The following is a 24520-nucleotide window of genomic DNA, read 5'->3' as shown; positions in this document are numbered from 1 at the left end:
GCCAAGGCAGCGAGATGGCTAAAGTTTGAGGCCAGCCTAGCTAAGCTATACGTTTCAAGTCAGCCAGGGCTGTGGAGTGAGACATTCTCTGAAAAAACAACAAGGAAGAAATGATGTAGGAGCTGGAGGGTGAGGAGGAGTGAGTGATGTCTTCAGGACATGTTCACTCAGTGCATTCATAGACCCACAGCAGCAGCAGTTAGCTGGATTAAACCTGTACAGGGTCAGTCAGTTATCACCCCTTCATGGAAGGGGAAGGCCACATGAAGCTCACCCTGAGCCAAGGTGCCAGCAGTTCATGAAGTGCTCTGGAAGGGAGTCTTACGTAGGAGTGTAAGCACGGGTAAGCTGCCCATGGTCCAGGGCATCACCGTCCTCCCGCACACATGCAGGGAACCCTAATTGAGTTGTGAGTCCTAAGGAAAAAAGACATGAAAGCAGGAGAATGATGTGTTAGGGCTGCAGAGTGAGGAGGATAAAAATGCAGTGGGGAGTAAAGATAATCAAAACATTTATTTTACATGTGTGGAGTTGTAAAACTATAAGTTTTAAATTATTTTGTGAAAAATGGAGGAAGCTGGTCCTGGTGGACCGTGCCTTTAATCTCAGCACTTAGGAGTCGGAGGCACGATCTGAATTCTCTTTAGTCCACAGGCAGCCTGATCTACACAAAGGGTTCCAGGCCAGACAGGGCTGCATGGTAAGACCCTGTCTCTAAAATAAACAAAGGGGTTGAGAGCTGGCTCAGCAGTTAGGGGTGTTCACTGCTGTTGCAGAAGGACTGAAGTGCACTTCCCAGCCTCCATGTTGGGCGCCTCACAACTGCCTGTAACTCCATCTCCAGAGGATCCACCACCTTCTGGCCTCTCTAGGCACCTTCACACATGTACTCATACACACACATGTGTAAATAAATTTTTTTATTAAAAACCAAAAAGCCAAGCTGGGAGTGGTAGCACATGCAGAGGCCAAGACAGGCAGATCACTGTAAGTTTGAGGCCAGCCTGGTCCACAAAGCCAGTCCAGGACAGCCAAGGCTACACAGAGAAACCCTGTCTCAAACATCTAAAAATAAACCAAAACAACCCAAATAGCCAGTGAGATGGCTCATTTGGCTGCCATGCCTGATTGACTTCCATCCCCAGGACTCACAGGGCAGAAGGAAGGAAGTGACTCCCAAGAGGCATCCAGATTTCTGTGTGCATGCTGTGACACAAGCACACCCTCATGCACCTCACACCTACAAATGTGTAAATGAACCAGGGTGAGATTGCTCATGCCTTTAATCCTAGCACTTGGGAGGCAGAGGGAGGCAGATCATAGTGAGTTCAAGGCCAGCCAGGCCTATACAGGCTCTGCCCCTGTCACCTGAAAAAGGTAATTAAAAAGGCTGAAGACATAGGTCAATGGTTCTGGAGGTTTTAAGTTTGATTCCCAGCATTTAGGCCAGGCACTTATAACTGCTTGTATCTCCAGCTCCAGAGGGGGTCTTTTCTGCTCACAGGGGCCTCTGTCTTCTGTGGGTACTGCCTCACAAGCACATATCCACACACATATAGGTAGTTTAAAATACAGTAAGTCTTTTAAATATAAAAACAACAACAAGAAAAAATGAACAAAATGGAGGGGGGCAGGTGTGGTGGCACACGCCTTTAATCCCAGCACTCAGGAGGCAGAGGCAGGTGGGTCTCTGAATTGAGGCCAGCCTTGTCTCCAGAGGAAGATCAAGCATAGCCAGGGCTACACAGAAAAATCCTGTCTTGGAACCTACCGATCCGCCCCCCCCCAAGTGGCATATTTTTTATTTCCTCCTTTATTTAAAAAAATATTTTTTTCAAGATTTATTTATTATGTATACAGCGCTTGCCTGCATGACAGAAAAGGGCATTAGATCACATTATAGATGGTTGTGAGCCACCATGTGGTTGCTGGGAATTGAACTCAGGACCTCTGGATGAGCAGTCAGTGCTCTTAACCTCTCAGCCATCTCTGCAGCCCCTTATTTCCTCCTTTTAAATAACTCTTAACTTTTTGTTTGTTTGTTTGTTTTTGGTTTTTGGTTTTTGGAGACAGAGTTTCTCTATGTTATCTTGGCCATCCTGGACTCACTTTATAGACCAGGCTGGCCTCAAACTCACAGAGATCCACCTGCCTCTGCCTCCCAAGTGCTGGGATTAAAGGTGTGCGCCGCCATGCCCAGCTTAACTATTTATTATATGTGCCTTTTTTTTTTTTAATTCTTTGTTTCCAAAGCAGCTCTGACACTAAGTTGCAGACACTAACAGTCATCTCCTTCACCTTCTAAGATCTACAAATGATTAGTTAAGGAGCAAAGAACTACCATATGCATTCATTCAAGACACTGTCCTCTGTCTACTGTGTGCCATATAGTTGGGCTCATAGGAATGTCAGGCCAGTCAGATAGCTATGTGCGTATGGGAAGCACAGGGTACCTAGTAAACACAAAGAGGTCATGAGGGAAGAGTTCCCTGGGGAAGCCCAGGCCACATGGGAAGAGTGTGACACTTTTTATGCAGCAGGCCAGTGCTCCCGGGGCTCAGGGTGCAGCACTGGGAACTGTTAGTGGACAGATCAGCATGGACTAGACACTGATAGGCCTTATGTCCACCAAGACCACAGGAGTAAAGTAACAAAACAATTTCACTTCCAGTCGGCTGGTTTGTCATTTGTTTAAGGCATGTTAAGTGCCAGGACACCCAACACACATAATAAAGCCTGGCTGCTTGCTTCCAGGAGTTCATCAGGTCCTTGACTGGGACCTGGGATCTAGACTTCTGCCTCTAGAGACAGGGTTAGACTTGGGGTCCCAGTTTTGTGTCACAGCCCCACAGCACACTGAGTGGTTTTAGGTAGAAAGCTGTCTCCTTCTGCACTCCCAGCCTTTGGAGAGTCAAGAAGAGAAATGAGAAAGTACAAGGGGGTACGTGAAGCTTTGGAGAACAAAGCGCTCCACACAAGCAAGATAATTGCTGTAAAGGAGCATTTCCCTCGCACTACCCTCCGTACCTTCCTATTCTTAGTTTGACACATCATCTCCTGCAAGAACAGTACCCACAGCTTCTTACTCAACATAATTACCTTTTCAACCTGACTCTGGGCTTAGAGAAAAGCTGAGCAAAAGGAGCATGTTTATTGATTTTGACTCAATGCCCAAAGACAGCACCATCACAGACCCTGTTCCCAGGGAGAGGATTTCTCCTAAATTAAGGTAATCACAGTGACTCTCAGTGCAAGCCACTTGAGCTGGAAGAATTGAATTTTCTCCTATGGTTCAGTGGTTGGCATCCCCCACCCATTTGTGGGAAGTTTGAGTTATAGGATCACATACGGCCAGGAGGATTGTGCGTGTCTGAACACACTGAAAAGCTTTAGCAGGGAATGCTTTTTTTAAAAAAAAATACATTACTTGTCTCATGAGACATGTTTGGGGGAAGAATAAGGAAGAGAAGACCCTTTCATCTTGTTTCTTCAGATCCCAGACCTAGAGACCCAGACTACGAAAAGATTAAAAGACAGGAAAGAGCAGATAAATGGCCCCAGTGCGGACCAGCCTGGCCCTGGCCTTTCAAGGTGTGACACCCTGCTGGCCCTCTCCAACCATACCACAGTCTTCCTCAGCTGTGTCTTTCCCCTCAGTTTGTGCCTGTACACTGCCTTCAAGGGAAGCTACCCTTCTTGTGAGAGGAGTCTCCGTGCTTCTGGGAAGACCTTTGTCCTCTATACATCATACTCAACCCTCAGAAATGCTGGTCTCTTTGGTCATTTCTGCCACAAGATTTAAGTCCAAAATCATAGTTTCATTAAATTTGTAAGAATTATCCTTTCAAGAAACTAGAGCTAGGCCCTCTAAATCCTGCCTTATTGTCTAGGAGAGTAAGAGTAGCTAGCTCTGTCTGTGTCTCTGTCTGTCTGTCTGTCTGTCTGTCTGTCTCTCTCTCTCTCTCTCTCTCCTCTCAGAAAGATCTGCCATTCTAACTTGAAACTTATGCTTAGAGTAGGGGCCAGTACTGACTTCCTAGGGACCGACTACAACTATGCCTCCCCAGCACCCTGTACAAATTCTTCACCAGAAGCACAGCCTGAATAGCATCCATGCCACTGTGCAACCAGGCTACGCTGGGTGAGGACAGGCCAGCTGGCAGAGATTCCAAAGGAAATGTATGCTTGTGTTTTTGACCATCAGAGTGTGCACTGGAAATCTGGACCTGGAACCAGATTGTAGCATGTCCTCTTCAACATACAAAGGAACTTCTACAAAGCAGTGGCACATATAAGATTGCATTGTATTATCCTGGCTGTTCAGCTGTCATGCTCCCTCCATCCCTGGCTCTAGCCATTCTGATTGTAGTTACTCAGTGATGGCATTGTGCCCTTTTCATTTGTCTCTTCCCCAGAAAGCCCTGCTCTCCCTGACCGGCTCCTCACCCCAATTATGACAAACTCCCATTCATCCATCAAGGCTCCATCCAGATGTCACTTCCTCTGTGAAGCCTTCCTTGACAACTGCTGCCCACTTTGCAGCCATAGCACTACAGACCTGTGGGGCAGCCTCCCTACAGGGGCTTGCTGTACAGTCCTGCCCCATGGATACAGGGGCTTGCTGTACAGTCCTGCCCCATGGATACAGGGGCTTGCTGCACAGTCCTGCCCCATGGATACAGGGGCTTGCTGCACAGTCCTGCCCCATGGATTCAGGGGCCTGCTGCACAGTCCTGCCCCATGGATTCAGGGGCTTGCTGCACAGTCCTGCCCCATGGATTCAGGGGCTTGCTGCACAGTCCTGCCCCATGGATTCAGGGGCTTGCTGCACAGTCCTGCCCCATGGATTCAGGGGCTTGCTGCACAGTCCTGCCCCATGGATACAGGGGCTTGCTGCACAGTCCTGCCCCATGGATACAGGGGCTTGCTGCACAGTCCTGCCCCATGGATACAGGGGCTTGCTGCACAGTCCTGCCCCACGGACTGGACCAAAAGACGTTTGGTTCTTCTGGTTTCGGCACCAGCAGGCACTCAGCAGTAGGGATGGAGGCAAATCCAGGTAGGCTTGTCCTGAGCTGCGGCAGCCTGGCGTTAGAGGGACTATTAGGAAACTGGAGCGAACAAGAACAGAAGGAAATGTAGGACCTGGCTGGGCCGTCGGAGGTCAGTAGCACCCAGATCATAGGCCCTATAGGACGAAGTCTTAAGTTTTCAAGCCAGCACTCAGGAGGCAGAGGCAGGTGCACCACTGTGAGTTCAAGGCCAGCCTGGTCTACAGAGGGAGTTGTGGGACAGCCAAGGCTACATATACAGTTAAACACTGTCTCTAACAAAAAGAAAGAAAAAGGGGGAAAAAAGAGTTTATCCTTGGTCTTTTGTTGTTGTTTTGTTTTGTTTTGTTTTTTAGCAGAGCAGGGAAGGAGAAGCACAGGAATATCAGGACGCCCCAGCTTCTGTTGCCACTGATGTCCAGGAACAAGGTAGGTTTGGGAAGATTCTTGTTTGTTTGATGGGAAGTTTTGTTCTTTGAGACAGGTTCTTGTGGTAGAGCCCAGGCTGGCCCTACCTCTTGAGCCTCCTGCATGCTGAGATTACAAGCATGAGCCACCATGCCCAGCCCCCCATGCTTCTGACAGTGGACTCAGCAGCCCTGCAATTCCAAAACAGTTCCTAATAGAGTGGAAGATTTCGAAGGAAAGCTTGAAGGGATGTGGTTCCCTCTTCTGTGGAGCTGAAGAACTATTTCTGGGAAGCGCTTTCTCCTCCTTGCCTGAGGCATCGGCATTAAAATTGAAGGTGCAAGCCAGGCATGGTGGCACACACCTTTAATCCCAGGAGGTAGAGGCAGGTGGATCTCTGTGAGTTCTAGGCCAGCCTGGTCTACGAAGTGAGTCCAGGACAGCCAGGGCTACACAGAGAAACCCTGTGTTGAAAAAAAAAACAAAAAAGATTGAGGGTGCAGAGGCTGGCACTGGAGCTCAGTTGGGAAAGTGCTCAGTTCACTTGTTGAGTCCTAGGGACAATCCCAGCCCCTTGGAAAGCCAGGCAGTGTGCACATCTGCAATCCTAGAGCTCTAGTGGGTCACTGAAAAGCAAGTTAGAGGCTGGCCTGTGCTGCATAAAATTTTTGTCTCAAAAAGCAAAAAAATAAATTGAAGGTATAGACAGGTGCTCTGTCAGGCGGAGGAGTGCCCTTCCAGCTCTCGGATCTTTCACCCAGTCTGAGGACTTGGAGTGGGGTGCAGTTATCCAGGACCAGGCTGTGAGCATGTGAATTACTGGGCAAGTTGCGGTTCCTTGTGGAAACATGTCGGCTCTGGTGGATGGCTGAGATTTGAGCTGTATAAATATCTTAAGCTAGACTTTGAGAGTACGCCAAGGTCAGAATAGAATCTTGCTGAGCTGAGATGAAGTTGGAAAGGTCAGAGCAAACGTTTCACCTGGCTCTAAATAATTCTTGGTGTATGCGGCTGTCGGTGATCTCCTCTCAGATCACGGAGCCTGTGGGCTAGCCTCTTTTCCCTGCCTGAGTGTTTTCCTTACAGATGCTAAGTTGGAGCATAGCCTGCCGGGGGTGGCTGTCCCTCCGCTGCAACATTGCAATCCACCACCACTGAAAGAGGCAGGAGCCAGTGGCTTCTTTGGGTTTCTAAGGTAAGATAGAATGTTTGCCATCAAAGCTGAAAAGCAGTCTCTAGGACTGTTTGCTTCGTTGAGTCTTGGAGGGGGAGAGACTGGAGAAGTAGATTCTTTATTGAGATTTCTCAGTTGTATTACAGTTAGATAGTAGAAATGGAATTGAGAACAAGGACCCTAATTCAAAAGACTGTGTACTATATTATATATATATATATATATATATTTTTTTTTTTTTTTTTTTTTTTGAGACAAAGTATCACTGTGTAGCCTGGCTGTCCTGCAACTCACCATGTAGACCAAGCAGAGCTCCCCCTGCCTGTGCCTCCAGAGTACTGGAATTAAAGGTGTGCTACCACACCAGGCTCCTCGCTTTTAAGACAGGGCCTCACTTTGTAGTCCAGACCGATTTTGAGCTTGGACTGCTCTGCTCTCTGCACATTTGTGTACACTTCTTTCCACAGTGAGGGGCCCACATAAGGCCTATTTCACAAACGTTGCTAGAGCAGAAACGTTTCTCTTTCTTGGGTCATTCAGATAAATGGAGTCAGAATGCTTTCAGTGTTCCCTCTGAATCTAGGTGGGTCTTCAGAATCCTTCTTGCAGAGAGCACTGAGCAAATCTTTTTCTGTCTAGAGCTTAGCTACCCTACTGCAATTCTTTTTCCTTTATTTCCCCCTTCCGCGTATAATCTAATTTAGGTAGCTTTTCAAATGCTGTTTTGGACTTGAATTTCCATTCAGTGGTTCCCCAGAGCAAAATGGCTGGGCTAATGAAGCACTAATGGGAACCAGGGAGAAGGGACGCGACCTTCTCTGTCTCAGCCGCCTCTGCTCTCATCCCTGCAGCACTCTCTTCCCGTTTCGGTATTTCTTCAGGAAGAGCAGTCAGTGAGCCTTCCAGGCACCGCAGCATGGGTCGTGGGTCCCGGTCCCGTCGGAAAGAGGATTTTCTCCTGCAATGACTCCTCCTGAACTATACCATCCCTCTTTTGCTTCCATTTTCTTTTTTTTTTTTTTTTTCTGTTTATTTTGAGACAAGCATTATTGTGGTATAGCTCAGGCTGGCTTCAAGTCTTTCTGTCTTGGCCTCCCAGCATGTACCATCACACACCATCCTTTTCTTCCTTTTTTGTTGTTGTTGTTGTTTGTCTGTTTGTTTGAGACAGGGTTTCTCTGTGTAGCCTTGGCTGTCCTGGACTCACTTTGTAGGCCAGACTGCCTTTGAGCTATTATTGATCCACCTGCCTCTGCCTCCCGAGTGCTGGGATTAAAGACATGCGCCACCACGTCCGGCATCATCCTTTTCTTATGACTCCTGGGTCATAGGGATAAGAGCAACAGACTGAATCCTCATGTGAGTTTATCCTGTTGTTTTTTCCTATTTGAGACACTAAGGATGGAACTGGAGAGATGGTAGTTAAGAGTACATACTGCTATTGCAGAGGACCTGAGTTTAGTTCTTGGCACCTGAGTCAAGCAATCCACAGTAACCTGTAACTCCAACTCCATCAGGACCTGACACATTCTTCTGGCTTCTGCAGAAACTTGCATGCACCACCCTCTCTTCATAATTAGAAAAACAAAGCAAAACAACGCTGAGAAGAGCCAACAAGGTGGCTTGGTGGATAAAGCGCCTGCAGCCAAACCTAATAACCTGAGTTCAGCCTCCATACATGCGCCATGGCTTGCATATTCACACAAAATAAAATGTAATTTAGCCGGGCGTGGTGGTGCACACCTTTAATCCTAGCACTTGGGAGGCAGAGGCAGGTAGATCTTTGTGAGTTCGAGGCCAGCCTGGTCTTCAAGTGAGTCCAGGACAGCCAAGGCTACACAGAGAAACCCTGTCTTGAAAAACCAAAAAATTTTTTAAAATTAAAAAAAAATGTAATTTTATTAAAAACAAAAACAAAAACACTAAAGAAAGAATTTTACTGCCCCAAAGCCTATGTCTTTTGTCTCTAGTACTTAGGTTTCTAATGCCAGTAGTTGCTCATGATGGATTATTGATTAAACTTGGTGAATTAGAGCATAAGAGAGAACAGAGAAGCAGCCACGGTCTCCCCATCCCCCTAAGTCACATGTTATGAACCGCAAGAGATGTGCACCTGCCCTCAGCTCTTAGGGCTCTTTACCGGGGTCAGGGAGTGGGGTCACACAAAGTTCACTGGCCTGAGCCCCACTGCCCTCAAGGAAACTGTCTCTTCCTTATTTGGTTTGGCCCAAAAGGATAGTGCCTGGAATGTGAAATGCTCCCCGTACCCCTGGAAAAGACCAAGGTACCCAAGCCCTTTCTTCACCTAAACGGCCATCTAGAGATGCATCTTGGGCTTATGTGGCCTCAAGAATAATGGATGAAAATTTAGAAAAACTCCGTTTAGCTTCTTAACTTTTAGTGAAGTTCAATATTAGAATGGACTGCCTCAAGTCTTTAAATAGCCATTTGCCTGTCTTATGCCAGAGGGGTCCTAAGGGGAAGTCTGTCTGGAGTGCTGAGGTCCCTCTGAGTCCCTTTGCGTGGCTGCCTCTACCTTTGATAGGGAAAAGGAAGAGAGGTATGGTGCTCTCTGAGAGGCCAGGCAACCAAGGACCTGGGACCTGAGCAAGGAGCCAGCACCAAAAGGCAAGCAAGGGTATAAGGATGAGCATGTGAGCAACATGGCACTGCTGGTTTCTTCCAAATCCTGTTTGTTATTTTGTCCTACAATCCGAAGCATAACTTAACTGACAGCTGCTGCTGCTGGGCACAGCTCCAACGCCTGGAGATCTCAGTGCTCATACCGACTTGGATGGACTATCTAACCAGAGGACCTCTGTGGCCCTTTATTCTCATCTGGAAAACAAGAGGTAGGATTTGAAGAGCTCTGAGGAAGCCTTGAGCTCTGGCAGCTGTGGACTATCCACTCTTCTGAGTGTGCTCATGGTCTGAGGGGCTGCCTCTTGTCACCATAGACCTTCTGGGACAACTTTCAGCTAATGTTGACTAAGGTTTTTGTCATTGTTTAGTTTTGGGGGGATTTTTTTTTGTGTTGTTTTGGTTTGTTGGTTTTTCAAGACAGGGTTTTTTCTGTATAGCTTTGGCTGTCCTGGTCTCTTTGTAGACCAGGCTTTCCTTGAACTCACAGAACTCCTCCTGCCTCTACCTCCCAAGTGCTTGGATCATAGGCATGCACTACCTCAGTGAGATTTTTTTTTAAACGGTGCTAAAGAGGGAAGAACCCAAAACCTTGAGCTGCTAGGCAAGTGCTCTGCCGCTGAACCACATCCACAGCCCTCAACACGTCGCATTCTTGTCCTGGGTCATTCAGCACCATGGGTAGGTAGTAGGCTATCTGAATGTGACTTTTAGTGGGTAACCTTTCCTGTGTAGCCAGAGCTGGACTCAGATCTACTGAGGCTGGAGTCCAGCTCTGCTTCTATGGAGACAGGTCCCTGTTATTCCAAGAATCAGACTTTCACTCTGCAGCTGCCACACAATGAGAAAGCATTCACAGGACCTGGGGGGCTGAAATAGACCTACCCTAGTCTGCCACCAAGCACAGCTAGTGGAGTGCCCCTTGAACACAAGAATCATGTTCTTGGGCTGGGGCGTAACCCCGCTGGTGGAGTGCCTCCCTAGCATGGACAAGGCCCTGGGCTTCACCCTAGAAGAGCATAATCAGGGCAGAGTCCTGCCAAAGCTTACAGAGTGTGTCACTGGGGCATTCCTGGGCTCGCCTCACTCCCTCCAGTACTCTATGCTAGACAGCCTTCTGGAGAAAGGAAATGTCAGCAGAGACTGCCCTCTGAAGAAACCTCAGATCCTGATCTCCAGGTGGGACTGTGCAAAGGCTTCAGGCTAGGAGGAGCCTGAAAGCTGATACCTAGGAAGGTGTGGCTCTAAAGCACCCGCAAATAAAAGCCTGGCAAGCCCAGTACCAGTTTGGAGACCAGCAGGAGGCACTGGGAGTCTACAGCCGTTTCTGCTGGACTGGTAAGCTGCTGAAGCAGAACAGGTGGAGCTGGGGAGGGAGGGAAGGCGGTGGTGTGCCAAAGTGGCATCCGGCTAGGGGAAAAGGTTTGTACCCCAGATGGTGAGGGGTATTCCGGGGTAAGTCTGCTCAGGAGGACGCCGCACAAGTCCCACCCAGAAGTGGCTGCTCATGCTCTTCCAGAGCGGCCCAAGCAGGGAGGCAAATACCCCACACGTTCCTGCCCAAGGCAGAGAGGACAGACAGCACCACCCAGGCAGAAGACCCAGCAGCCTGGCTTGCTGGTGGAGGGGCACACCTTCAAAGGCCTCCGCCTCCCACCCCCTCCATTTCAGATGCCCATGGCACCACGCGTCCTGCTTCTCTGCTTGCTGGGCCTGGCAGTCACTGAAAGCCATGGTCGGGAGGCAGCCATCCCAGGCTGCCACTTGCACCGTGAGTAGCTCTGCTGGGAGAGTGGATTGGGAACAAGAGCAGAGGTATCCCACTGAACTGCAGACTGGAAGTGCAGGTAACCCCAGCCAGCACAGCCCTCACAGGCTGCATGCTTATCTCTTTCCAGCCTTCAATGTGACAGTGCGAAGTGACCGCCAGGGCACTTGCCAGGGCTCCCATGTGGCACAGGCATGTGTAGGACACTGTGAATCTAGTGCCTTCCCTTCTCGGTACTCTGTGCTGGTGGCTAGTGGCTATCGGCACAACATCACCTCTGTCTCTCAGTGCTGTACCATCAGCAGTCTTAAAAAGGTGAGGGGCTGAGCCTGATGGGGACATGAGGGTGGGGACCCAGGGTGGGAAGGAGTGGGAACAAACTTGGGTCCCTTCTCCAACAGGTGAGGGTGTGGCTGCACTGCGTGGGGAACCAGCGAGGGGAGCTTGAGATCTTCACTGCCAGGGCCTGCCAGTGTGACATGTGCCGTCTTTCCCGCTATTAGTCCTGAAGGGCTCAGGCCCCAGTCCTGCCACTGATATGCTACAGGATGAGGGCGCTCATTCGGCTCTGACCCTCTTTAGAGTCTGTGAAGATGGAGTTTTGCTGCCTTTTACCTGGCCGCCTACACAGTCTCATTGCTATGCTTTCCTGCACTCTTGTCCTCAATAAAGCAAGCAATGTTTGAGTTTCTCTCTTTATTAAGTCTGCCCCCTAGCCAGGTGAAGGGGGCAGACCATGATTACTGTGACCCCCCCCCTGCCCCAGGACAATGTGAATCTCTTCTTGCCTGTGCCCTCACCCCTCCCTCTGCCCAATAAATAAAAAGGGGACAAGGAAGTGAAGTACAGGGCAGAGGAGAGGAGAGAAGGATGTCCCTGGACAGTGTCTTATTGAGGGTGAGCTGGGCAGATGAGTAGACCATGCCCCCATGGTGGGGATGAAGAAGGCCCTGGCCAGCTGAGACAGGCCAAGCCAGGTGCTGAGTGCCCATGCCCCAGGCCAGGAGCAGGGGGAAGAGTCCAGCTGCAGCCTGGAGCCCAGCTGTGTGGGGCAGGGGAGGATCCCTGATGGCAGCTTCCCAGTAGTACACTTGCCCTGGTCTACCCTTGCCAGAATCTTGCCACAAAGGCCTGAGAGTTCTGCTGCCAAGACTACCATCTTGCCTTCTTGTCCTGCGCCCCCACCCCCATGAAAGCTGTTCCCATGGGGCTGGCAGGGAGTCCTAGAGCCATTCTGGCAAGGCCACGGGGAGGCATGGGCTTCACGGGGCCCCTGGGCAGAAGGGATGGAGGGGCTGATAGCTCTGGGTTTAGCTTCTCCCTTTCTAGATTTGTCTAGCTCTGACCCCCACTGGTCGCCACCTGGGGTGTAGGCCGAGGGACAGGGGCTTCCTTGGCCCCTTGGGTCCCCTGTAGCCGGCGTAGCCGCAGCTCCTCCAAGCCTCGCCATAGCTCCTGACGCTCCTGGGCTTTCTGCTGCTCCCTGGGGAGAGAGGGTGAGGCAGCTCTTCCTCTTCTGGCGGCCAGCAGTCTGATCTGCCTCACCGCCACCCTACTGTAAGGGACTGGGACTCCGTGAGAACCCTCCGCTTAGAGGCGAGGTGAGGAGACAGAGAGGAAGAGCTGGGCTGTGAGCTGCCCTGACTGAGGCATTGGTACAGGGGAGTCAGAGCAGTCAGTGGGCGTGGGTACTGAAAAGAAGGGCTGGGGGTGCTGTGGGCAGCCGCACCTGCACAGGACAGCTCCAGCTCGCTGCTGGAAACAGTGAGGCAGAGCACACCAGGACGGGTCCTCTTCATACTCCCTGCAGCCTGAGGGTCTGACTCCTTCCTTTTCTGTCCCTCCCCAGTGGCTCACCTCCTGCCCAGTACTCACTGTTGTTTCTCCAGCTTGTAGGAGGCTGTAAGCTCATCGAACAGCTTTCCATTCATCTCCATGAAAGTCTTGAGCACATTGTAGATCAGGGAAACGATGGTTCTGACACAGTCAAGGAGAGGTGTGAGATGAGTGCCTTCTGCTTGTCCCTGAACACTGCCCGTTTCCCTGCTCTTTTAACTCCCTGGGCTGGACTGGCTGTGATGTCTTGTGGGACAAAACTTGAACACTCACTGATTCCAGTGCTCCTTGGACACTTGGTATAGGGTCCCAAATACCGCAGGCAGCACAGTGTGGCAGTTGTCCTCAATGAGGCTCAGGATGTACTCATTGTTCCAGAAATACAGAGCCCGCTCTGCAACCTGGGCAGGTGAAAGAGTAGAGAGGGCCCAGTAGTGGCTTTTGGGTGTGCAAGGTCTGTTTTTCATCCTTACCCCAGACCCCCTGATCTCCACACCCCATCTTGAAGGTTTATCTGATGCACTGGAGAAAAAAACAGAGGAAAGACATGGGCAGTGTGACTCCTCCAGAGCCCGCCGCCCGCAGCACGTGTGCGGCCTTGGTGAGGCATTCAATGTCTCAGCCTCAGCTGCCTGCTGTGTGAATGGGGCTAAGAATACCCATCTCCACCATCTGTTGTCAGAACAAAATAAGTCCTGAACCTCAAGGTGTCTTAAAAGTGGAATACTGCAGGGCATGGTGACGCACGCCTATAATCCCAGCACTTGGGAGGCAGAGGCAGGTGGATTTTCATGAATTTGAAGCCAGCCTGGTCTACAAAGAAGGTCCAGGACAGCCAGGACTCTTGTCTAAAAAAAAAAGGGGGGGGGAATACCAGAGCCATCATGAGGAAGAACTAACTTCCACCAGGTTATGGCTCCTAAGAGTGTGAGTGAGTATAGGCTAGTGTGGGGAACTGAGCCTTCTAGCCAGAAAGTGGGACCAATGAAGTCTAATGTTACCAAGAAAAGAAGAAAGGGGCTAACAATTCTGCAGCCCACTCTGGGTCAGTTTCCCTAATGTATGTACAACTCTGAGCTCTTGTTCCTGCCACTACTCTATAAAGAGACTATTGCTGACCCATTTTATAGTCAAGGAAACCTACTTAGATAGTGATTTTCCCAAGGCCCCTCAGCCAGTAGACCATAGATCTGAGGTCTGACCTAGGTCTCATGACCTTAAGGCCAGCATCTTCCTATTATCAGGCCTAGGGCTAAAAGAGAATCTGAGGGGTTAGGGGGCTGGTTTAGGCCAACTGAGAAACCATGCTAGGCAGGTCCCTGCCCTGACCCCACCTGCCTTTGTCACATACCTGGAAATGGGGACTGGAGACACAGCGAGCCACCTGCTTGAAGAGGGGCTCCTGAATCTTCACAAACTGGGAGGGCTCTATGACATCAAGAATCTCTTCCATCTCCCCCAGGAACATCACCTGGGGAGGGGACAGGGCAGCATCTCACATTCCCCCAAAACACATGCTTGTCCTGCTTCCAGAAGCTGAGCCCTCCCCCCCAACTGTCGAGGTTGGGAAAACCCATCATACCTCCTTCTGGGTGCAGGTTTTAGGCCAGTATTTGAGGAGCCCCCGAATAACCTATAGGGTGGAAGAGGGGTCAGACCGGCAGAGTGAGGGGCCCACCTTCCCTCCAAGGTACTCACATGCTCTGTCAAGGTGGCATCCTTCTCCAGGAACTGCACCACACAGTATGCCAGCTGCAGGACCAGGGTGGAAAGAAGGAGCCAAGGTCAGGAAGGGCCGGGAGCCAAGAACTAGCTGCCCAGGACAGCGTGCCAGGCACCCGCTCATTACTGCCTTCACACTCTTGTTTACTGAGCACTTACTGCTGCTTTGGACTTAGAAGGCACCAGGCTCTGAGTGCTGGAGAGGCACAGAGCTGGTGTCTGAGGTCAGCTCTCAGGTAGAGGAGACTGAATTAGTACAGGCTCGGGAATAAGATACAATTCAGTGAGCATCAATCTGACTTCCTGGCCCCACAGGCAGCCCTGAGTGTCAGCAGCAGCAGCTACTGCTGCAGGGCTGGGCCTGGGGCTCACCTGGGCATGAAAAACAGACAGTGACTTGACAGAGTGCAAGGGGATCAGGACTCGAACCAGGAACTGCTTGTGCTCAGTCTTCAGGGGCAGCGCAAAGCCATTGATGATGCTTTGGAGTGGACAGAAAAGAGAAGCAGGGCTCAGCCAATCAGGCCCTCAGGCCCTCCTATCAGAAACCCCAGCTCCAGCCAAAGCCCAAGAAGAATTACCTCCCTAAGATCTCCAGCAGCTCAGCCACACCATTGAAGTGCTCCAGCTCATAGATGAACCTGCAGGAGGACAGAGGAATCTGGAGGGTGGGAGCGTTGGGCCAAGGCCAGCTCACCATCAACCTTCCCGCCAGCCACCCCGACTCACCCCACACCGCTGTCGAACTTTGCCCAACCCACAGGAGTGCTCCCTTAGAGTTCCTAAGTGGGGAGGCTAATGCACGCCGAGCTCCTGGACAACATGACCACAGCATCTCTATTTTATCACTAGAAACAACAGCTAATGTTTCAGGGGCCCCACCTCAGGCCAGGGGCTTTGGAGGCCCATCTGGCTTCATCTGGAGAGTGGCCCCACATTAGCACAGGCAGTATGCCAACTTCAAGGGATGAAGCAAACAGAGAGCCTCAAGGACTTGCCCAAGTTCACCCAAATACTGGAACCAAACTCAAATGTACTGTTTCAACTACCAGGTCACAGTGGTGCCCAATGTCCAATGGGTAAGGTGCTCAGTACTTATTTGTAGAAGGAGCTACACTGCTTTTGTTTCTCTGTGTAGCCTTGGCTGTCCTGGACCATGTAGACCAGGCTGGCCTCGAACTCACAGAGATCTGCCTGCTTCTGCCTCCTGAGGGCTGGGATTAAAGGCGTGCGCCACCACACCTGGCTCCCTCTACACTACTTAACTGGCCTCTATTTCCTCATCTGTAAAATGGAAACGAATACTCATTCTCTGCTGACTTCACAGGCTTTGTATAATCGATACCACATTAAACATATAGCCCGGGAATCCCAGCGGCTCCCTCCTTCCCTGCCTCCCTCCCAGGTCTCTGCTAGGTCGGCAGCAGGCACGCACCGGAGGAAGATGTGGTTGCACTGTTTGCGGATATAGGCTCGGAGACCCAGGAACTTGCCGTACACCCGATGCAAGATGGTCTTGAGGTACTCACGTTCCCGAGGGTCCTCGCTGTCAAATAGCTCCAGGAGCTGCAGGACCCAGGGGTCAGGAGAAGATAAGACCAGATGTCAACCTGTTTTTTTTCTCCTCCAGCCTATCCCCCATGTCCCTCAGAGAGCCTGTCCCTGCTGTACGGTACCACCCAGCCTGGGCTCCCCAAGTCACCATCAGGACAAACTTTTGATCCACGTATCTCTTGGCCACAGAGGGCTGGAAGTCTGGACTCTCCAAGAAACGCAGGAAAAACTCATATACCAGCTGGAGGTGGAAGACAGACCAGGAGGTGAGTTTAGTTACAGCCTTGCCACTTCCCTTACCCTGCAGCTCATAACCAACAGTCGGGGCCTATACAGCCTCTCCCCCCACCCGCCTCCCCCCACCCTCCAATCTACTCTGAAATGCAGACCCTGGTCCCCCAGCCCTTCCCACCTGTAGATGTGGCCACGAAGGCTCAAGGTTGGGCTCATCCTCTTCAGGGTCAAATTCAGGGTTCTCACTGGGTGGCAGGGTCCGGAAGATATTTACTGATATCTAGAGGGGAGGATGGGGGGCGGGGTTTCTTTAAAGATGAGACCATAGAGGCAGAAGTCTTGGGAACCAACTCTCAAAGTTCTATCCCAGACAGGCAGTGACCTTGTGGCCCTCCTGCCTCAGCCTCTTAAATAACTAGGATTACAGGCATGTAACACCAGGTCAAGCACTTTCTAGGTACCCTGAGTGGGGGGTGGGGGGGTGGGAGGGGGCTTGAACCTGAGGCCTGGCACTGAGTTTTACCACCAGCCCTTTCCTCATGCAGTTCTCCTGGACTGACCTACTACTCCCCAGCAAGTAGCTCACTTCTCTGGGAATCTCCACCTGAACACTCAATACAGAGGTCTGACACTTCCCTAGGTGGATATGATTCAGAGGTGATGGGAGGAGTGAGTGAAAGCAGAAGTCCCCAGGCATTCAGGGCCAGAGAGTTTCCGGAAGGACTTTGAGAGAGGGTTTCATGGAATCGCCCCATGGAGGACAAGTGGGAGGAGGACAGATGCCCTAGGCCCAGCTCCCACCGGTGCAGCAGTGGGGCTCAGTGAAGATGGAAGGCTGGACGCCAAGCCCAAGAGTAAACATTAAACCTTCCCACGGGGTCCTAGAAGGGGCCAGAGAAGATTCTTGACATCCCCCGCCCCAGGCTGGGCACTGCGCTTACCATGCGGATGATGTCTGGGTAGACAGGCTCGATGAGGACACCCCGGGTGCTCCCCACACATTCCACCAGCTCATTGAGGGCTGCACGCTTCACCTCCTTCCCTTTGAGGTCGGCCACACAGTCCAAGAAGTCAAACATCACCCCACATTGGGCCAGTTTCCGGCTCAGCAAGTCATGCAACTCAGAGGCTGGCACATCTGGGGGGTAGGGAGAGGGAGACAGCTTGGATCACAGCTGCCAGGACTCTGGACAGGGGTGGATCTCCTCACCCCTCAGGCTGACTTTCCAGGAAGCTTCAGCTGCCTCTCATACAAGGTACTCTGGTACACCTAGCAAGCAATTCTAGTCCCATCCTTCCCTCCTGAGAGTTTGGGAGTAGGAAGGTGGTCCTATCCAATACCAGAGCCCTCATGGCTTTAAAGCAAGATCACAGATCCTGGATACACAGGCATCCCTCACTCCAGGACAGCCACTATCTCCCTCTGCACATGGATGGATCTATGGGCCAGAAGTTAGAAAGCAGGGCAGGAGGGAGGCTGGGGGTATGTGGCGAGCACAGGAATCGTGCCAAGCGCCTGCCCCAGGGGCTAGGCAGCTGCTTCGGCTGATAGTAGCCTCCTGAAACCTAGGCTATGTGCCCCACCCTTGGCCCTTGCCTGCCCCTGGCACCACTTCCAGATGCCCCACCTCCAAAGATGACAGGCCAGTCAGGCCATGCGTCAGCACAGGACTGGAGACTGGGGGTTCAGTTCCAATGGAGTTCCTAGCCTAAGAGGGGTATCCAAACTTCCTGGCAGCTGTTTCTCCCTTGGTCCTCCCCACTTGGCTTCCCTCTGGCCTCAAGTACCCTAGGAGCCAGCAACAGCTCACCTTTGAGCAGGGGGAGTGGAGTGAGCTCTTGTTGGTTGCTCTGATAGCGGAACTGAGAAGAGCTGTGTGAGCGTCGGGGCCGAGCCCTGCGGAGGGACCGGCGCGAGAAGCCATCTACCTTGTCTGGCGGTGGCACTGGAGACAGCCCTGGGGAGGAGGGGCTTGTGGGGGTACTCGCAGGGGGCAGCTTTGTCTCCATGGCCAGTGGGCAGCTCGTCAACCTTTCAGAGCCAGGGGGGCTCCTTGTGGGTCTGAAGTAAGCTGAATGAAGCCACACACATTAACTGGGACCCATCCTGACCAGCGTGTGGGGGTAGGGAGGGGGCACAACCACAATCCTGACCCCCCCCAGGGCCTCTGGCAACTGCCCAGTCCTGGGGGGGCAGGCAAGGTAAAAAGGCAATGGCGCAGGTCTTTCCTAGGGGTCCAGAAGAATCCGGTCAGGGTTCCCACGCTGGCTCTTCTGAGAAGTCAGGTTAGAAAGGTCAGCAGGAGAAACAGAGCAGGTCGGTTCTTTCCAGAGACAGCCCAGGTGCTGCAGTCACTCTTTCACTTCTTCTTCCTCATCCTCTGTCTAGACCCCGAAACAAGGGGGAAATGATGTCCCTCCCTTCTTCCAGACCTGAGCTCTAAAGTAGCCCCTCCCCAAATACGGCCTATGGCTTCTACTCAGGATGGGACTCTGTTTAGCATCCCTAGCTCCGCACAGCTGTGGGGGACTTTCCTGCTCCACCAATGCCTCCCATCCTGGTGCACTCACACAAAAATGAAGGTCCTGTCCTCGTGCACCCTCTTTCAGACCCTAGCATCCCTCCCCGCATCCCGTCTTCCTGGTCTCCAAGCCTTATGGTGGTATTGGGGTACACACTCACTTCTCAGAAACCCGGACTTTGGTTACCGACCCCTAGAGGTTGCCTCGGAGGAGGGGGCGGCGGTTCAAGGGTCCTTAGCGGCGATTCTGCCGCTCGGGGCGCTGGGGCTGGGCGGCGGCGCTCCTGGGTTCGCTCCCGGGCTCTGGGGGTGCTGGAGCATGCCCTCTGCTCAGCCCCAGAAGGGGCCGGGCGCTGGGCTGACTCTGGGCTGGGCCCCGGCAGCACGCGACCCTAAGTAGCTATCTCGGGACTCAGATCCGCGCGGTGCAGCGCAGCGGGAGCCCCGGCTCGCTGCGCACCGGCACCCGCCGCCCAGCTGCTCAGGATGACATCAAGTCACCTCCCCCCTCCTGGCCCGCACCTCCTCTCCACTAGGGGGCTGCGTCAGGAAGGCCTTGGGGCCGCTGGGAAATGTAGTCCCTATCCTGCTTAAAGGGAGCGACCGGACCTTATGGGTAACCTCGGAGGGAGACTCCGCAGTCCTTAGACAAACTGAAGCTTTTAAAAACTGCAAGCAGCGTGGGACGAACCCCAGTTCAGAGATGGACTCCGGGATTCTGAAAGGGGCACTGTGTAGGGAAAGAAGAGGATGCTGGAGTGGGAACCTGCTAATGCCAGGACTGGCAGGACAAAGGCATAGCATCATGAGCCTGGCCCATAATTTGGTCAGGGCCATCTGTGCTTCAGGCCATCTCCACAGGAGCATCATACTCAACACAAAACGAGGCCGGACCGGACACTTCCAAAACCCCTTGAATCAGGCGTTGGAGTGGTTAATAGTCTGCTTTGCGTTAGCGCCTGCTGGGAGGGGTGTGGTTCACTAGAGGTTCCTGGGAAATGTAGTCCATCCTCCGGGCCTGCAGTGCCCCTCCCGTCACTTACTGTCTATGGTGACATCATGGTCTGTACTTTAAAGGGCCAGCCCTGGGACAGCAATGCTAGGAGAGCAGAGGATTGCTGCCCTGGAGCTGCCCCCACCCTAAGGCAACCAGACCTCCTACCTCCTCTGGCCCCAAGATGTGCCCTGGAGAGTGGGAAGTTCTTGATCAAAACCTTGCTGCTGGGTATCCAAGGCTCAGCAATATTCCAGGAGTTTGGTATTCTGGCCAAAAGTTCCCAGGCTGCAGTGCTGGGCTCCCCCTCATAGTACCTGGACTCCAACACACTATTCCCTACAATGACTGTGAAATCGTTGCCCCGAAGTTTTGCCTGGTCCATGCTGAACAGCAGGAGAGACCAATGAGCCTGGACAGTGAGGCAGTGCTGGCGGGGGGACCAGACTGGGGTACTTTTCAGCCCCACTCAGCTTTGGGCCCTGGTGTCATAAGTGCCTGTATACCCAAGAAGTGCCCACCTGTAGAGCAATGAACGGCAGAGGTCTGTACCGAGGACCGCTGTTCAGCTGGCCTAGACCCCAGCTCCGCATCAGTGGGTGTCCAGCAACAGTACCCTTTTTACTCAGAAATAGCAAGTCTCGATCTCCCGTTTCTGCTCTTGCTTTTCATCTACCAGACAGAACAGGAGCCTCAGACTTCTACCTACAGGAGCCTCTCTAATCTACTACCTGACCCACCTCCGAGGCTCTGACAGGCCTCTCCTCCCCTGACTCCCTGATAATAAGCAGGGGAAGCCAGACCAACACAGCTTCCTACCTCCAGTCCAGGACTCAGAGGCCACAACAGTCTGTCACCTAAAGCAGGACCAGGCACCACCTTTATATAGTGCCCCCCACAGACCCTATATGCTATGGTCTTCAAGCCAGGCTGACCAAGGCCGACCGACAGTGCAAGGCAAGGGCCTACCCAAAGCAGGGGTAAGACTTTGTGTAGTGGCTTGGGGGATTTTTTTGTTTTTGGTACTGGGGGTAGGATATGGGGCCTTACACATGCTAGGCAAAAGCTCTACTACTGAGCTACATGCCTTGCCTCAGAAGTAGAATGTAAATTGAATTTCTAACAGGCATTGAGAGAGAGAGAGAGAAAGAGAGAAAGGTGTAGGATATGAATACAAAAAAGATAAATCGGGGACTGGAGAGATGGCTTAGAGGTTAAGAGCACTGGCTGCTCTTCCAAAGGTCCTGAGTTTGCCAGGCATAGTGGTGCACACTGGTAATCCCAGCAATTGGTAGGCAGAGGCAGATTGCTGTGAGTTCGAGGCCACCCTGGCCTACAAAGCAAGTCCAGGACAGCCAAAGCTATACAGAGAAACTCTGTCTCAAAAAACCAAACAACAAAGGTCCTGAGTTCAATTCCCAGCAACCACATGATGGCTCACAACCATCTATAATATAATTTGATGCCTTCTTCTGGCCTGCAGGTCTATATGCAGACAGAGCACTGTATACATAATTTTTTTTTTTTTGGTTTTTCGAGACAGGGTCTCTCTGTGTAGCCTTGGCCATCCTGGACTCACTTTGTAGACCAGGCTGGCCTCGAACTCACAGCGATCCACCTACCTCTGCCTCCCGAGTGCTGGGATTAAAGGTGTATACCACCACGCCCGGCTGTATACATAATTTTTAAATAAATAAATCTTTTTAAAAAAAAAGAAAAATCAGGGACTACAGCTCAGTGGGAGTATTTGTTTAGTATGTACAAGGACAAACAAACAAAAAACAAACAGCAACAAATAATAAATAAGTAAAATAAAACAGAATCTCATGGTAGTCCTGGTAGAGCATGCCTGAAATTCCAGCACAGGTGAAGGCATTGAAGAAATCCCTTGAGGTGGCAGGCTTGGTGGCTCAGTCCCAGCACTCGGGATGCAGAGGCAGGTGGATTTTTGTGAGTTCAAGGTCAGCCTGGTCTACAAAGAGAGTCCGGGACAGCCAGGGCTACACAGAGAGACTCTGTCTCAAAAAACAAAAAACAAAGAAGAAGAAGAACCTTGAAGGACTAGAGGAAGGGGAGAAGGAAATGAGTAAAACTGCCCAGCCCAGAGGATAAATGACAGCAGAGGATGAGGAGTTCATGCCAGCCTTGACTTTATATGGGGACCAGCCCAAGCTGTGAGACCTGGGCCTGAAGCTCAGAGATTAATGATTTGCCAAGCTTACCAAGAGCTGAGAGGAAGCCAGGCCTCTGCTTTTAACTTATGCTTGCTTCTAGGCAGTGTGTTTGTTTTTGAGAAAGGGTCTCCCTGAGCTGGGTGTGAGGCAGAGGCAGGCAGACCTCTGAATTAAAGGCCAGCCTGGTCTACAAAGAGAGTTCCAGGACAGCAAAGGCTATGCAGAAAAACTCTGTCTCAAAAAACAAAAACAAAAACAAAAACAAAAAACAAAGAGAGCTGGGGTGTGGTGGTGCCCACTTTTTTTTCTTTTGTTTTTTCTTTTTGGTTTTTCGAGACAGGGTCTTTCTGTATAGAATTAGCTGTCCTGGACTCACTTTGTAGACCAGGCTGGCCTCAAACTCAATAGCGATCCACCTGCCTCTGCCTCCTGGGCACTGGGACTAAAGGCATACACCACCACGCCAGGCAATGGTGGTACCTAATTTGAATCCCAGCACAGAGGTGGGTCTCTGTGAGTTCAAGGCCACTCTGGTCAATAATTTGAGTCTATGACAATTTGGACTACAAGAGAAACCCTGACTCAAAAGAAAAGAAGAAGAAGAAGAAGAAGAAGAAGAAGAAGAAGAAGAAGAAGAAGAAGAAGAAAAGAAAAGCCAGGTGGTGGCGACCGCCTTTAATCCCAGCACCTGGAAGGCAGAGGCAAGCAGATCACTGTGAGTTTGAGTCCAGCCTAGTCTATAAAGTGAGTCTAGGACAGCCAAGGCTACACAGAGAAACGTCGTCTCACAAAAACAGAAAACAAAAAATAAAAATAAAAATAAAAAAAAAGAAAAAAGAAAAGAAAGAAAGAAAAAGCAAAACCAGAAGAGCCTAGCTGTAGTGGCGCCCACCTTTAATCCCTGTACTGGGGAGGCAGAAACAAAGCGATCTTTATGAGTCTGACTCAGGTCAGCCTGGTCTAGAAAGTAAGTTCCAGGACACCAGGACGGCCAGTACTACACACAGAGAAACCCTGTCTCAAAGGAAAAAACAAAACCAAAAACCAACCCACAGATAAAAGTTAGAAAGAAAAGAAAAATCTCCCCTGGCCCAGAGCAGCTTGGAGGAGTGCCTTGAGATCTCTTGCCTCCGTCCTCCAACTCTGGGATTTTAGGGGTGCATTACCACACTTAGTTTATGCAGTGGTGGGGAGTGGACCCAGGAAGGGCTTCATGCCTGCTAGGCAAGCACTGTACCAACTGGGCTACCTCCGCAGCTCACCCCTCATCTCCCACAGGCCTCTTTTGAGACAGGGTTTACCGCTTTAGATTCTGGCTGGCTTTGGCATACTGAGTCAAGCTCTGTCAAAGGTGAAATATAATCAGTTACTCACGGTGTCCTTTATGTGTCTCATTATGGACAACGCCGGGTGGACAGCTCTAGAGAATGGTAGCGGGCAAACTTGTTCTGTAAATGGTTGGAAAATAAATATTTTAGGCTTTGAAGGCCTCGGTTTCAATCTCAGTTCCTGAGCTCTGCCACTGTATCAGGAGTGCAACCTTAGACTGCACTTAACAAGTGAACTTGTCTGTACTCCACTTATAATGTATGGGCTCTGAAGTGTTTTATATATGAGAATAAGACAATGATAGATACAAGGTACCAGATGTTAAGTTATATGAGGTTTATTAAATGAGCATGGCGAGGGGGCTGGAGAGATGGCTCAGAGGTTAAGAGCACTGTCTGCTCTTCCAGAGGTCCTGAGTTCAATTCCCAGCAGCCACATGGTGGCTCACAACCATCTATAGTGTGATCTGATGGCCTCTTCTGGCCTGCAGGTGTACACATATACATAGTAATAAATAAATAAATAAATGTTTTTTAAAAAACAAAAAAAGAGCATGGGGAGAGAAGGAAAAGGGGGAGGGGTACCCCAGAGAGAGACAGACAGAGAGCAAGAGTAAGAAGAGAGAGTAGAGAAGCAGAGTAAGAGGGAGTAGAGAGAGGGTAAGAAGAAGAGAAAGAGAGGGAGTAGAGAGGGTAGAGAGAGAGAGGGGTCACGCAGACAGTGGTTTGTCCTTTTATATGGCCCTGGGCAGAGCCACACCCCCCATGGCAGGTAAGCAATGACATCATAGGTAGGCGGACTAAAGCAGAATCCTAACAAAGTAAATTTTGAGGGATGTTTTTTCATGTCATTAACTGCTATTTGTTATTCTTGCTTTCATTTCTCCCCATCCATTTAAGAATAGAAAAGTCTGAAGGATACGTAAAAATATACTCATGAAGGAGAAGAAGGAGGAGGAGGAGGAGGAGGAGGAAGAGGAGAAGGAGAAGAAGAAGAAGAAGAAGAAGAAGAAGAAGAAGAAGAAGAAGAAGAAGAAGAAGAAGAAGAGGAAAGCCCAGGAGGCAGGAGGATGCCCTCAGCCATCTGTCTAGTGAGTTTCACATCAGCCAAGGCT

At 51.0% G+C, this 24520-nt stretch overlaps 3 protein-coding genes across 5 annotated transcripts in view; 2 read left to right on the top strand and 1 right to left on the bottom strand.

The window, feature by feature from the left end:
• Positions 1-9288, top strand: part of MAJIN (membrane anchored junction protein) — a 38202-nt gene extending 28914 nt beyond the window's left edge. The window contains exons 9-11 of one of the 3 annotated variants that reach the window (XM_084761731.1): positions 5408-5480; positions 6546-6654; positions 9179-9288. In XM_084761731.1, coding sequence (XP_084617857.1) covers positions 5408-5480; positions 6546-6654; positions 9179-9209 — 213 coding nt within the window. In that variant the 3' untranslated portion in view covers positions 9210-9288. Of the gene's footprint in view, positions 1-5407; positions 5481-6545; positions 6655-7484; positions 8416-9178 lie in introns of those variants that run through there. The other 2 variants (XM_084761730.1, XM_084761729.1) reach the window with 2 other exon arrangements.
• A 1199-nt stretch (positions 9289-10487) lies between these two features.
• On the top strand, positions 10488-11727 carry GPHA2 (glycoprotein hormone subunit alpha 2). The gene is made up of 4 exons (XM_084762023.1): positions 10488-10611; positions 10945-11044; positions 11172-11356; positions 11443-11727. The coding sequence occupies exons 2-4, from the start codon at positions 10945-10947 to the stop codon at positions 11542-11544; spliced, it is 387 nt and encodes a 128-aa protein (XP_084618149.1). The 5' UTR covers positions 10488-10611; the 3' UTR covers positions 11545-11727.
• Positions 11723-19434, bottom strand: PPP2R5B (protein phosphatase 2 regulatory subunit B'beta). Its single transcript, XM_084761121.1, has 14 exons — positions 19101-19434; positions 18199-18772; positions 17329-17525; positions 16566-16667; positions 16302-16394; positions 16035-16165; positions 15181-15240; positions 14972-15080; positions 14576-14629; positions 14460-14510; positions 14229-14348; positions 13151-13278; positions 12917-13018; positions 11723-12524 (listed from the first exon to the last, which is right to left on the bottom strand). Exons 2-14 carry the CDS (start codon positions 18395-18397, stop codon positions 12377-12379), a joined length of 1494 nt encoding a protein of 497 aa, XP_084617247.1. The 5' UTR covers positions 18398-18772; positions 19101-19434; the 3' UTR covers positions 11723-12376.
• Positions 19435-24520: the final 5086 nt, after the last annotated feature.

The sequence above is a fragment of the Acomys minous genome, assembly GCF_964271855.1.
Source record: "Acomys minous genome assembly, chromosome: 2".
Lineage (NCBI taxonomy): Eukaryota > Metazoa > Chordata > Mammalia > Rodentia > Muridae > Acomys > Acomys minous.
The sequence above is the reverse complement of the archived record's forward strand: the minus strand, read 5'-3'. Positions and strand labels throughout refer to the sequence as shown.

Excerpts from the sequence above, each read along its gene's own strand:
- GPHA2 (XM_084762023.1), top strand. The coding sequence starts at position 10,945 with ATGCCCATGGCACCACGCGTCCTGCTTCTCTGCTTGCTGGGCCTGGCA. Across the intron at positions 11,045-11,171 it reads CCCAGGCTGCCACTTGCACC|CCTTCAATGTGACAGTGCGA; the intron begins GTGAGTAGCTCT and ends ATCTCTTTCCAG. Across the intron at positions 11,357-11,442 it reads CCATCAGCAGTCTTAAAAAG|GTGAGGGTGTGGCTGCACTG; the intron begins GTGAGGGGCTGA and ends CTTCTCCAACAG.
- PPP2R5B (XM_084761121.1), bottom strand. The coding sequence starts at position 18,397 with ATGGAGACAAAGCTGCCCCCTGCGAGTACCCCCACAAGCCCCTCCTCC. Across the intron at positions 16,668-17,328 it reads ACCCAGACATCATCCGCATG|ATATCAGTAAATATCTTCCG; the intron begins GTAAGCGCAGTG and ends CCTCCCCTCTAG. Across the intron at positions 12,525-12,916 it reads TACAAGCTGGAGAAACAACA|GGAGCAGCAGAAAGCCCAGG; the intron begins GTGAGTACTGGG and ends CTCTCTCCCCAG.